Here is a 13,682-nt window from a genome sequence, read left to right on the forward strand (position 1 = left end):
TAGGAGGATTGGAACCCTTTGGGGTTGGGTTAGAGGACCTCACAACACTGTTCAAATGAAACTTGTGTATTATAACGACCACAGAGTTTCACCATTAAATTCTCTTCTAAAATCTCTTCAAAAATCATCTTTCAAAATGTCTCTAACTGTTTCACCGAAATAGTTCCATAGCCTGTCTAAAACGGTTTCACCCAAATAATCCCTAAACGTAATTTCAGCGTGTTCCTTTTGTTTTTTGGCATCTCTGCGCTAATGCATTTCAAATTAATAAGAAACCTGATTCTCGCGCTAAAATAATTCATCGCTAAGATGTTTCTTGGAGAATTGTTTCCATGGCCTTTGGTTATTAATATCCTTTAGAGTTCGACCAAAAGAGTTGTTTCCGAGGCAAAGACATTAATGACTTGGATCTATTCCTGGAGAATCGTTTCTATGCGAAAATTTTTAAAGTCTGACAGATGATGTCATTGGTTGATTTATCTGTCAAGAAAGGGGAATTAATTTGTTGTTTCTAAGGGAATTATTGATTCACGATAGGTGAATTGAGGTCGACAGCACCGGTGTTCCAAGGTCGATGTTGTTGTTGTTGTAAGTGCACGCTCTCAGCGAATGTCAAGGTCGATGTTGTTGTTGTTGACACACTTTGATTATTTAGGTCATTGACCCCTATTAGCCACGTGTTCTCCCCAGGGACTCTATGCCCTTATTTGGTGTACTGACAGAGTTAGACTAAATTGTATATGGCAGCAGGGGTGAGGGACAGTGTCAATAGGGTCACTTCTACTGGGGTAGGGGAGCTAGATGCCCTCCAATCACATTGAATATTAAAACAGGAGCTAGGACTTTCAATTTCCAATCGAATAAGCCCCTTTCGAAGTTTCTAAAACAACTCCTTCAATACGAAGTGCCCAAGTCTAAAAAAAAAATACATTGTGCCAACATCGCTCTTTACTTAGGCAGCGCTATTGCGCTGACTATGATTCTAAATTATAATTTAATGAGTTTCATTAATATTATATTAGAATATTATATATGATTTTATATTACTCATGAAAACCTACGAGCATGAAAAAAAAGCTTGATTTTCGATAAAAGGGTGGGGGGGGACCTCACAAAAATTCAAGCGATCTAATTAAAAGTCACAACATCAGAGTTAGCATATCAGAGAATACTACAGTAGAGGTTTCAAGTTTTTATTAACAAATATGTGGAATTTTATAATTTTGCCAGAAGAAAGATTACAGATAGCCTGTTTACTTGTTTGCCTCTTTTTTTCCCAGGGGTCAAACCAATGGTCCAAGAAGATCGAAAAAGGGCTCTTTCGAAGGTAGATAAGAATTCTACCCCCATTTAAGGGACCAAAAAGATTGTAGGGCAACTAGTTCCTTGCCACGCCCCATTTCCCCCCATGAACACGCGATACAAATTTGAGACAGGCATTTGATTCAGCATAGGATAAGATAAAATATTTATTTCAAAAAATTACTATCACAAGCCCATAGTTGAAAGGTCCAATAATCATAACTCTGGGGATAACATGATCCTCCATAGTTCCTGGGGATACGGCTGAAAATTATGCACTTTGCCCATTGTTTACACAGAGCATTTGTTATTGGAAAAATATAGGAATATTTTCTAAGGGGGGAAGGTGGGAATTTTCAGCGAGGTGCATTTGCCCAAAGATAATTTCTGCTGGAAGCAAAGTTTCCCGGGGAATTTTACAGGAACAATTTTACATAGCGACGGGAATTCCTGGAATTATTTGCAAAACAGGCAGAAACTAAATAAAAAAACAAGTTTTTTTAACTGAAAGTAAAGAGCAACATTAAAATTTTAAATGAACAGAAATTATTCTGTATTTGAGGGGGGCTGTCTCTTCTTCTGCCCTCGTTCTTTACGCTAGTTTGACTTTTTGTTACAAATCTTTAAGAAAGACTGGTCAAACAAAAGGGCTGGTTAATTTGAATGAGAAGTGCTTTAAAGAAATACTTACTTGCAAAAACTTACTTGCAAAAACACCTACTGAAAAACTTGTTTTATAAGTTTAATTATCAAAAAGGGTCCATGCTCTGTCATCTGGGATTTAAGGTTAGGAGATACAAATAGCGAATAAAAATAAGCAATCGCTATGAGCTATGAATAAGTTTGAAAAAACGCTTCTAAAATTTCTTCAAGACTTTCTTCACTAAGAATGAGACGCGAGAAGAAGAAAATAATATCCAACGGAAATTGTAAAAACTGGTAAATAGGATGGGAAATAAAGAATATGAAAAAAAAAACTTAAAAAAAAAGAAATAACAGGTTATTTATATTGAAGAAAATCTCCAAATTCTGAAAAATCTCAAAATTCTGAGAAAAAAAAATCAAAATTCAAATATATGGAAAATCTCAAATTCTGAGAGGGGCACGGATCAATGGATATCCCCAATTGCGTAGGCCTACATTTCCCTAATTGACAATAATTAATTAAATCATTTAAGAAAAAAATATTAATATTTAAAATTAACCAAAATACGCGGAATATACAAAAAATAAAAATGCGATACATTTGTTGTTTTTGTCTCCCTTTTGAAAGATTTTAATGCCCGAAATAAGAAAGACATTAGGACAGTATTTTTCAATTATCTATTACAAGTGTCATCAATTAGTAATTCGATAACTGAGTTCGAAATTATCCAATTGATGAAATTCTCATCCCGAAAAGAAACGCAATAAATATCAAGGAGAAAACGTTTTACCTCAGCGGGCAGCTGCGAGTGCTTGATCAGCAGGACAAACGGTGCCTTAATCTTAGAAAGGACTGTAGATATACTATTCCAATACAGTTTCAGGTTGATTAATGCCCAATTAGGTATATACGATGGATTTGGTGTTTTTGGTTGACTAATGGGTATCTGAGAAGTTTGATCTGGTAAGATAGAAAACGATACAGACAGGTGATCTACTACTACTACTACTAACAACTCACCGCAGCACCAAGCCGCCTAAGGCCAACACAGCTACGCACACTCCTCCTCCATCCCAATCTATTCAAAGCCTCCCTTTTTACACCCGCCCACGAAGTTCCCATTTCCTTTTCTTTATGACGTCCTCCCACCCCAGACGAGGACGACCTGCTTTCCGTTTCGCCTTAGACGATTGGCCGATAAGAACAATCTTCGGCAATCTGTCATCCTTGATCCGAAAAACGTGCCCTAGCCACCTCAAGCTTTCTTTCATTATAGCCCTAGAGAGCGGTATTGAACCACATTTTTCGTATAGCCTATTGTTTGAAATATGGTCAGACAGCCGGGTCCTTAAGCAATTTCTCTGGAAAACATCTAGCAAATCTTCATCTGCTTTTCTGAGCGTTCATGCTTCAGAGCCATATTTGACCACTGGCATCACTGTAGCTTCTAATATTCTAATCTTGGTTTGCAGACTTATCTTCCTACTCTTCCAGACTTTTTTTAACTGTGAAAAAACACCCTGAGCCTTGGCTATTCTATTTTAACATCTTCACTGCTCCCTCCATCTTTACTAATAATACTACCAAGGTAAGTGAAGCTGCCCACCTGATCAATCTTTTCATTACCCAACGTCACCTTTTCATCTTCACTTATTCCTAGCCCTAGTGACTTAGTCTTCCTAACATTAATTTTCAAACCAATTCTAGCACCCTGTTCTCACAAAACCTCCAAAACTTCATTCATTTTGCTCACACTTTCATCTAGGATGCTTAAATCATCAGCATAATCCAAGTCCAGGAGACTTTTTCCTCCCCATTTGATTCCGGTCTCCCATTACTTTTCCTGTTCTCCTTAAAACAAAGTCCATCAAAATTCTCCATACAAAGGGGGATAGAACACACCCCTGCTTAACTCCTGATTTAATACAAAACCAGCTGCTAACCTCATTTCCTACCTTAACCGCAGCAGTGTTATTCTCGTGCATAGCACAAATCACTGTAATATATTTGTTTGGTATACAATACAAGGATAAAATCTTTGCTAAAGCGCCTCTTTCAATAGGTTCGAACGCTTGCTCATAATGTATAAAACTGAAGACCAAAGGTGTTTGAAAACTCAGGCACTTCTCATTTATTAGCCTAAAAGTTAAAACTTAGTCGACACATCCTCCATCTTTTCTAAAACCATAATGTTCTTCTCTCAAAACTTTGTATACGGCATATCGCAGTCCAAAACGTATCATATTACAAAGTAATTTACTATCTACAGACACCAGACTAATGGCTCGATAATTACCACACTCACTTTTATCACCTTTCTTATAAAGTGGCTTAATTAAGGTTTTCCTAAAATCGTTTGGTACTTCCTCTTTTTCAAAACTCATATTTATAATCTTCAGAAAATTATTTCTAACCTCAGAGCCACCATATTTAAGAAACTCATTTACCACCCTATCAGCACCTGGAGCCTTATTATTCTTTAATCCTTTTAGTACTGTTGCTAATTCCTCCTCACAAAACAAATCTTCCTTCACATCCAAGGTATCACAAACTTTCTCATTTTCCTCTATTTTTTTTTCCTGCAACTCTATCTCGGTTAAGCAAATTCTCAAAATGTTCGGCCCATCTCTCTTTAGTTTTTTCCTTATCGCTAATTGTGACCCCATTCCTATCTTTAACTGGGCCAAGTCCGGATTGACTACTCCCTCTCAATTTGTTAACGTACCAGTACAATACTTTACTATTATGCCGTCTAGCTGCATCTTCCAGATCCTCGGCAATTTTATCCATGGTTCATATTTTAATGCTTTCTCCACTTCCTTTACATTTCTTTTGTTTTCATACGATCTATCACTCAGATAATTCTTGTTCAAGTCTTTTCTCCTTTCTATTAAACATCCAAGGTATCACAAACTTTCTCATTTTCCTCTATTTTTTTTCCTGCAACTCTATCTCGGTTAAGCAAATTCTCAAAATGTTCGGCCCATCTCTCTTTAGTTTTTTCCTTATCGCTAATTGAGACCCCATTCCTATCTTTAACTAGGCGAAGTCCGGATTGACTCGTCCCTCTCAATTTGTTAACGTGCCAGTACAGTATTTTACTATTATGCCGTCTAGCTGCATCTTCCAGATCCTCGGCAATTTTATCCATGGTTCATATTTTAATGCTTTCTCCACTTCCTTTACATTTCTTTTGTTTTCATACGATCTATCACTCAGATAATTCTTGTTCAAGTCTTTTCTCCTTTCTATTAAACATAAAGCTTTTTCACTAATATTCTTAGCTGCAGTTCTAGCCTTCTCCCCTAATACACCTTCAGCAACTTCACAAATTGTTTTTTTAACATTATACCAACCATCTTCCACATTGTCAAATTTTAAACTTTTACGTTTAGCATTAAACTGTTCGTGGATAGTTTCTCACACAGTTTCATTCTTCAGTTTACCCACGCCATAGCATCCTAGAAGCTAATTACCCTTCCTAAATTTCACTTTTAAATTAACCTTTGACACTACCACATGGTTACCTTTTTAACATCAGTAACGGCAGTCCTACATACCCTAGCACCTTGTATTGATCCTGCCAGTCTTTAGTTTACTATAACATAATCAATAAGGTTTGCTGTCTTACCATCACGTGAATACCATGCTAACTTATGAGCCATTAATGACGAAACACCGTATTGGTTATAACTAGATTGTTATACCTACAAAATTGCAAAAGTCTGTATCCATTACTGTTTTCTTTTCCTACACCAAATTTACCTAGGCTGGGATACCATCTTTCCCTATTTCTACCAACCTGGGCGTTAAAATTTCCCAGTAATAACATCATATTTCTACCTGGGACCCTGTCTATTTGCTACTGTAACTGTAAGTAAAATTTATCTGAGTCACTAGTATCTCCGTCAGTCGGTTCTACAAGGGCGTATAGTACATCTATAACTGATACCCTGAACTTTTTAGTCATAAAATGAGCAATTAGTATTCTATTATTAATACCTTCCCAGCCTAAACAAGACTTAGCAGCTTCCTTATTCATCAGGAGCCCTACTCCCTGTCTATGTACCCCATCCTTCCAGCCTGAGTAAACAAATTCTATATCACCTAATTTCATGCTTCCTACCCCTGGGATGAGTTTCTGAAACTCCTAATAAGTCCAGCTCGAATCGTCTGAATTCGTCAGTCAAAATGTCGATACGATAGTAATTTTTTAATGTCGTAACGTTCTAAGTTCCAATTTTCATGTTCTTCAAATCATTGAAATTATTTTTGCCTCAGGAAAAGCAATGATCCCGGATACCAGTGCAGGACGGGGATCACGTATCTTCTCAAGTCTACACCGAAGTGCTGACGCCGGCTTAGAACCGGACAGCAAGAAGTCACTAGGACCTCTATGAATGGAGACTTTGCGCATTTTTGGGCCCATCTTTGTCACAACATGGTTTTCAGAACTTGGCGATGCCCTTCTATCAACAAGAGTCGAAATCCTGCACAGACAGTCTCAAGCCTATTACCTCCAACTCATTATATATTCATGCCTACAAATATTATACTACTACAGGGAGACAACCCATAATCGATAGATTAGCTAGGAAGAGGTTTTTCAGCCCAAAGACGCCCATCAAAACATACCAAGCCCAGAAAAATTGTCCATTAGTCAGAATCCCGTGTGAATGATGTGTCGTTTACTAGGCTTTAATATCCTCGAGAGACGCCACTCCACGAGTGGGAATAGAGTTGACCGCAAGGTCCCTAGTCTTGCAGATACCCGAAACAGGTTAAGAAAACAGATCGCAGAGACTATTGCACACAGAGTTGAATCTTACACCCTGCTATAGTTTTTCTCCTATAGAGAATTCTATCGCAATAGTTTACTGCATCACCTTGCAAATTAACCCATTACTGGGAGACTGTTTGTAACTAATTGAACTTGAGAACAAACCAGTGGGTCCTTTTGAATATAGATTTTACGGGTCTTTTTCCTCTTCCGCCTGTATTTATGACCCCGGGCGAGGGTGCCCCACTTTCTATTATGGACCCCCAAGGAAAAGTACTCACTTGGTCCGTGCCTCCTATGGAGGTACCCTATATATCTGTAGAGCGTTCCCCTATCGCCACCTGGGGACACGCTGAATGGCCTGGGGGAGGTCAGGAACATATAAATGGAATTAATTAAAAATATTATGTTTTCTTTAAACATGGAAAATGGTATAGTCTTCTGTATGACTTTTTAAACATCAAATTATTATAGGGAAGTATGAACAAAGTTATACAGAATACTTTTTGGTTTTCTTATTTAATATAACTCAACATTAGCTTGTAAAACTAACGTCTAGCCGAATTTATTGATTTACTTCAACATTAGCCTGTAAAAACTAATGTAAACTAATGTGTAGCCTGTTTTATTGATTCACTTCAACATTAGCTTGCAAAACTAATGAGTGTGGTGAGGGAAGGGCGAGGGGGTAGTGTGGAAATAATTGGTGTGTTTTAAACAAAATAAATCAAGATACACCCTCCTCTTGGTCTCCTCGTTTGTATTAGCCACCCTCATTATAAAGATCTTTGCTTTATGTTAATTATAAATATATATATATATATATATATATATATATATATATATATATATATATATATATATATATATATATATATAAATACACACATACATATGGGAGGATCTATAATACTTCAAGATCCTCCTGCAACATTCCCTGCAATTTTCAACCTAACAACCTTAGCCATTTCTGAGACATAGTAGATACGCCTTTTTGAAAACCTGGAGGCCCTTAAACTGTTCAGATCAAATTCAATAACAGTAATAATAGCGGTAGCAGTTACAGTCGACGTATATTGATGGCGAAGAAAAATTTTTGGATATGCACACAACTATGCTTCAGAAGTTTCAGCAAGATTATTACTTTTGCACATAGAAGGGGTTCCATGAATTCCAAGGAATTGGGCAGTCATGACTTCCCCTTTCTTGTTTATACTAGTACAAATCTTTTCAGGCTACATGAGCTCATGAAAATAACTTTATGACCCTCTTCCTCAAAAACTCGCAGATGAATAGTCACTACTGACTAATTTTGAATAAGCTCCAAGAAGCCTTGTGTAGGAACCAGAGGCTACGTATTCTCCTCCTCTACCCCAGCCTACTCAAAGCTTCCCTATCTATTCTATTTAAACAATATTCACCTTATTATGTTCACAAGCTAAGATAACTAAATTGGTAATCTCAAAAGAATTGTTATAATTGATTAACTTCCATGTTCTTGCTAGGTGTCCTTCACAAACAGCATCAATTAAACAATAGTTACTCTAGTCCGTGTCTTCAGCTTTCAAGATATTCACTTATACTAATTTGATTAGATCACTTTCTTTGAATTAAATATTCTTTCCATACTAAATAATCACAAAGAAACTTCGTTTGAGAGACATCTAAGGAGGGAGAAGTAATAACATGGTCTATGTTGGATGTGGACGAGGAATTGTGAATCTTGAATTGGGAATTGGATATGGATAGGAATTGTGAATCAGTATGAAATCTTGGTCTTTATCAAGAACACACAAATGATTATCGAATATTCCACCAATCAGAGAAGAGCGGGCAGAAGGAGCAGTTAGGTTACAGTTAAAATCTCCAATAATTAGGCATGCAGAATCACAAGAAAGAATGCTTGAAACGCTTCTATATAACTTTTCAGAGTCAAGAGCAAAAAAACTGTTCAGACGTATCATTATGGTAATCAGTTGGCAAATAAACATTATAGATAAACATATTATCAACTTTAAATGCAAAAAAGTGATCACAGGATTCTACAAGCAGCGGACGTAAAGTGGAATTCAGGAAAGTCACAGGCACCCGACGGTCTACCACCAGGTCTATTTTGCTTCGCAGGATGCATAGTAAGTGAATTTATTTATCCAAAAGACTAAGACTTAACTTACTTAAAAGATGCTCTTGTAAGCAAATCACATCATGTTTTGGCACGAGCTCATCAAGAACTGAAGACCTCATATTGACATTATGACTGACTGTTGGCACTTTGACCTTATGGATTAAGCTGAATCTTAGCTGGACGGTTATTTGGACATTTCATACTGTAACACGTGTGGCCACCAGCCTTGCATAACACACAGAGCATACTAGCTGTGCACATGTTCGAACGGTTAAATACATGATTGGTAGATCCAAATCGACCACAAGTAGCACCTGATTGGCAATTCATTGCCATGTGACCTACCTGTGACACTTAAAGCATCGGCGGGGAAGGAAGAGAAATTACTGAACAGGTAGACCTTCATAAACAATGCGTACTGATTCTTTTAGGAAAAAGTCAATGTCACTACGAGTCTCGAACTGCAGAAAGCTGCGGGAAACGCAACGCTGGCTTGTCTTTGTGCTTTTGTGGATTAGTTGTTGAAGGTCAGAAAAGTCTAAGGATTGGGGGACTTGCTTAACGACGGCTGCGAAGACTGGTTCTTTCATAGAAGCACTTATAGATGGCTAAGCGGTTTTCACAATCTCAACTATTTTGTTAGCCGTAGATTTGGAGCGCACAAAAATTTTCCAGTCGTTATTTGATCGGTTAAGATCTGTAATGTCATTTGAAGCCTTTTTGCATATGCTGTCAATAAATTGTTTACGGTCATGAGGGACCCTTATAGCTTGTGGACAATTTTTTGGTGCTAGAGCATACGATGGCCTTACGCTTTGCGAATTGTAGGTAGCAGAGGTTGATGCATTGTTAAGTTTTTCAGTATTCGAAGAATTTACATTTAAGAGCGCGCGAGTCGTGACGTCAATAAATCCATCTGTCTTTCGGGATATCTCGTTTACTTTTGAAACTAGTGTAGCAAAAACAGCATCGCCGATGACTGGAGTTCCACAGGGACTGAAAACAACAAAGCGCGGTATATTTGTCTTCTCTTTGGCGGCCGATACGAGGAGCTTACACTTGTCAATAATATTTTCGTCGTCTTTGACATGATTGATAACTCGGCCTTGCGTATGAAACTCACAATAAAGAAGTCTCTTTGCTGGTAAGATTGCATCATGCGCAAAGAAATTCACAGTCGAGGTTACAATGCATTCTATTTTCACACCGTCGGATAGCGATCGCACAGGAAAATTTATTATAAGGTTCAAAGCAAGTTTTTCTCTAATGCTTGTCTTTCAGTAATTAAGCGTAATCAAAGAGTCATGGCAGTCCAAAAAAGAAAAATGATATCGGAGGGTAATCGGGTGATATCGAGGGGCAGTAGGCTAAATTTTAGAAGCTGGAAATACCAATATGCGAGGGAAGCGTAGGCTTCTGCTATATATTCCCCGCAGTTTAAGGGAGACTGCAGTCCCGGCAGGTACGACGACACTTGCTACAGAAAACCTCCCCTCTTCTGCTCGTTTATTAATAAACTTGGCAATAACAATTAATCAGGAAAAATAATTCAATAATTATTATCATAGGATTATCTCTCACTTATTGAAATGCTGAGTGATAATTTTATTCCTATAAGGAACTATAATCCTTTACTAAACATTGCGAAATCGAACTAGCATCGCAGGGATTAAAATTCACTGAAAAGGCTTACTGTTTTCACCTTGAATTCTGAATCAATACTCAATTGAATCAATCTGATATTCAAAATAATTTCTGTTTGTTTCAAGCTTTAAAGTTGTCTTTTACATTCACTTGACATTTTTTTCTTTATTGACATAGAATTAAGACAATAGTTTGAATGAATCATGTACTGACCTGTAACGGTTTCTTTCATAGGGTGGTAAATTAGCTTCACGTCCACGGCTTCGACTGTAGTTCTCCTCGTGTCTCATAACTGGTGTCCTGGACCTGAAACGTTACACACATAAGAAAATTTAAAACAGTAACAACATAGGAAAGAAACAATAAGAAACCTTTTTGGGGTCCTTTGTCCTAACTATCAGATAAATACCTTTTCTGTAAGCTAAATTTATTCCCACTTTGGGCCTCATCCCACTTTCCCTTACATATCTTGCAATTTTCCCTTTTCACATTTTCTTCGTGAATTCTCGCAGCTTCGCTAATTCGCAAACGGAGGTCATAGATAACGCAAGTTAAAAATAGACAGTTTGGTGGTGACTCATCGGGTGGTCAAAACCAGGGTTTCACGATTAACGATTTAGGATGGGATAGGAGTGTAAGCCATAGAATTGAAGCAATGGTTGGAGCGCGTTATCCCCCTTTAATGTTTATGATTGGCTAGACTCTCATGAGCTTTAATCCCATACGCATCAAACAAGACAGAAGCCTGGGTTCGTTTTTTTAGTTCAGTAAGTAGAGCGATCGTGATTTGTGATTGAAAGTTTTTTCACTTTTTTCTATATAGGCTCACTTTATCATATTCCATCTAGGTGGGGTCTAGACGGGAAAAGAGTAAAGATTTGTTATATAGGAAAGAACGCCCTATACTTTTCGACATCTTTCACAAGGGAAGATTAGTTTTTGAAAAGTTTCTGGAGAAAGCGACCACGGTCTTGTGACACCGTGGGCCAAATACTGTGGCACTTATTCCCCAAAGATAGCACCCTTGTAGTAGCCCTACTGGTCGTAGCTTTGGCAACTCTACCATGCAAACACTGGTTGTGGCAAACTTGTAGAATTTGTGGCACGTCAGAGGTAGTCGACGAGGTACCACGACCACATAGTACTTACATTGGTGCCGGCGGTGGCCCGAACTACCTAAAGTAGTGGCATCAGTACTTGCAATGGCCAAGCTGGAGTAAATATAATTCACATTTTGCATTGTCTGAAAATTAGTTTTCAAAATAATTTCCGTATATTTCAAGCTTTAATGTCGTTATTACTTTCGCCTGACATTTTTTTTATTGACACAGAGTGAATAGAACAGTTGGAATGAATCATCTGCTGACCTAAGGGCGGTACATTACCTTTACATCTATTGGCTTCACATATTTTTTACAAGCTTTAAAGTTGTTCTTTACATTCACTTGACATTTTTTTTCTTTATTAACATAGAATTAAGAGACTAGTTCAGTGCCTTGAAATACTCCTCCCTTTGCGATGAAAGTGGTATTAATCAAAACTGTATTAATAGTGCTATTCTTTGTGACTGAGGCTGCTGCTGAAAACTGGATTGATCAATGCAAAAAAGGTAATTTCAATTCTTTTGCTGTTTTGGCGCCATCTGTCATAGAAACACTCGTCACACTGAGAATTTATAAAAATATAGATGACGTTCCCTTCTTTCGCAAGCGAACAAGAAGAGGACGCAGAGGTGTCAGAAAGAAATTTAAGATTGACGTGTTAGTCACCTACGGACGATTGGCCAGCCAAAAGCCTAAGCGTGAGAGTTATTTAGTCTCAATCCCGAGCGTGAGCCTACCGCCCCGGCTGATTCCTGACAACAATGCTCCTACCAATGATCTCGGGTCTGATTGTCCTCCAGTATTATCACCGCAGGTTCTCTCTTGTAAACACCAACTTCCAAACTTCCTTCTGAGCAAAGTCCACTCACTAACGAATAAAGTGGATGAGTTAGATGTCATTCTACGTCAGAATAACATCCATATCGCCGCAATTACCGAAACATGGCAGCTCGACGAGACAAGTGGAAGGATGGCTGGTTACAAGGTTTTCTTGAACACTAGAACAGACAGGATTGGCGGAGGTGTTGCCCTGTATGTACGCGATGATATCCCCTGCAAATATTTAGATAACTTCAATGACCCTAACCATGAAACGATCTGGGCATTATGCAAGCCAAAACATTTACCACGAGATGTCTCTTGCATCATTATTGCAAGTATCTACTATCCTGAAAGCGCCAAAAACAGACGGCTGTTGGTATCCTACCTTCAGTCTACGTTAGACACATTACGACAGCGGTATAGCCGCCCGGGCTTCATAATAGCTGGTGACTTCAACCAAACAAAGAAACAATGGCTTGCCAATACGCTGGGTATGTCACAAGTGGTCAAGATACCCACCCATGTGACCGAGAGCACCCTTGACCTTAATCTTACAAACCTTACTCCATATTACAAAGACGTGTCTTCGAACGGGCCATTGGGCAAATCGGACCATCACACTCTGCTGATGAAGGCAAAAAGTGAAATCAGGAAGCTTAAGAATATAAAAGTACTCCGGAGACCTATTACGAACTCTGCTATTAATACGTACGGAATGTGGGTCGGTACTCACTGCTTCAGCGAAGTATACAACGAAAGTGATGCCAACAGGAAAGCAGAAATATTACAGTCCCTACTCTATGACAAATACTTAGAAGTTTTCCCGGAAAAGCAATTTGTCGTGAGCGAATCTGACAAGCCCTGGATCACTCCAAAAATAAAAAAAAAAGCTGATTCGCGAAAAAACCACAGTAAGGCAGTCAAGTGGTGACGCAACGTCGTTACGATTATTAAGAAACAAAATAGTTAGCCTTTGTCGCGAGGCAAGAAAGTCCTTCGGAAAATCCCTTTCGGACCCTGAAATAAAAAGGATCCCCGTAAATGGCACCGTCTAGTGAGGCAGATTGCTGGAAAAACAGTATCATCCAGTATCCGTATTCTGAACGATGATGGGTCACTCGTGAGTGCAAATGACGTCAACAATTATTTTACTGACATTTGTACATCCTTTCCCGCCCCAACTAACACTGAAATAGAGAATCTACTGTCAATATGCCCTGACGAAGGTGAAACCAAAATAGTTGAGCATCAAGTTTTCAA

At 38.2% G+C, this 13,682-nt stretch overlaps 1 protein-coding gene across 1 annotated transcript in view; it reads right to left on the reverse strand.

The window, feature by feature from the left end:
- LOC148939253 (uncharacterized) overlaps positions 1 to 13,682 on the reverse strand; it is a 95,840-nt gene that overhangs the window by 19,897 nt on the left and 62,261 nt on the right. Inside the window, exon 12 of the mRNA XM_089106620.1 lies at positions 10,711 to 10,803. Within this exon, the coding sequence (XP_088962746.1) occupies positions 10,711 to 10,803 (93 nt within the window). The remainder of the gene's footprint in view (positions 1 to 10,710; positions 10,804 to 13,682) is intronic.

Source organism: Artemia sp. Qi Xiang Cuo, chromosome 21 (assembly GCF_049724085.1).
Source record: "Artemia sp. Qi Xiang Cuo chromosome 21, ASM4972408v1, whole genome shotgun sequence".
In the NCBI taxonomy this organism is placed as follows: domain Eukaryota; kingdom Metazoa; phylum Arthropoda; class Branchiopoda; order Anostraca; family Artemiidae; genus Artemia; species Artemia sp. Qi Xiang Cuo.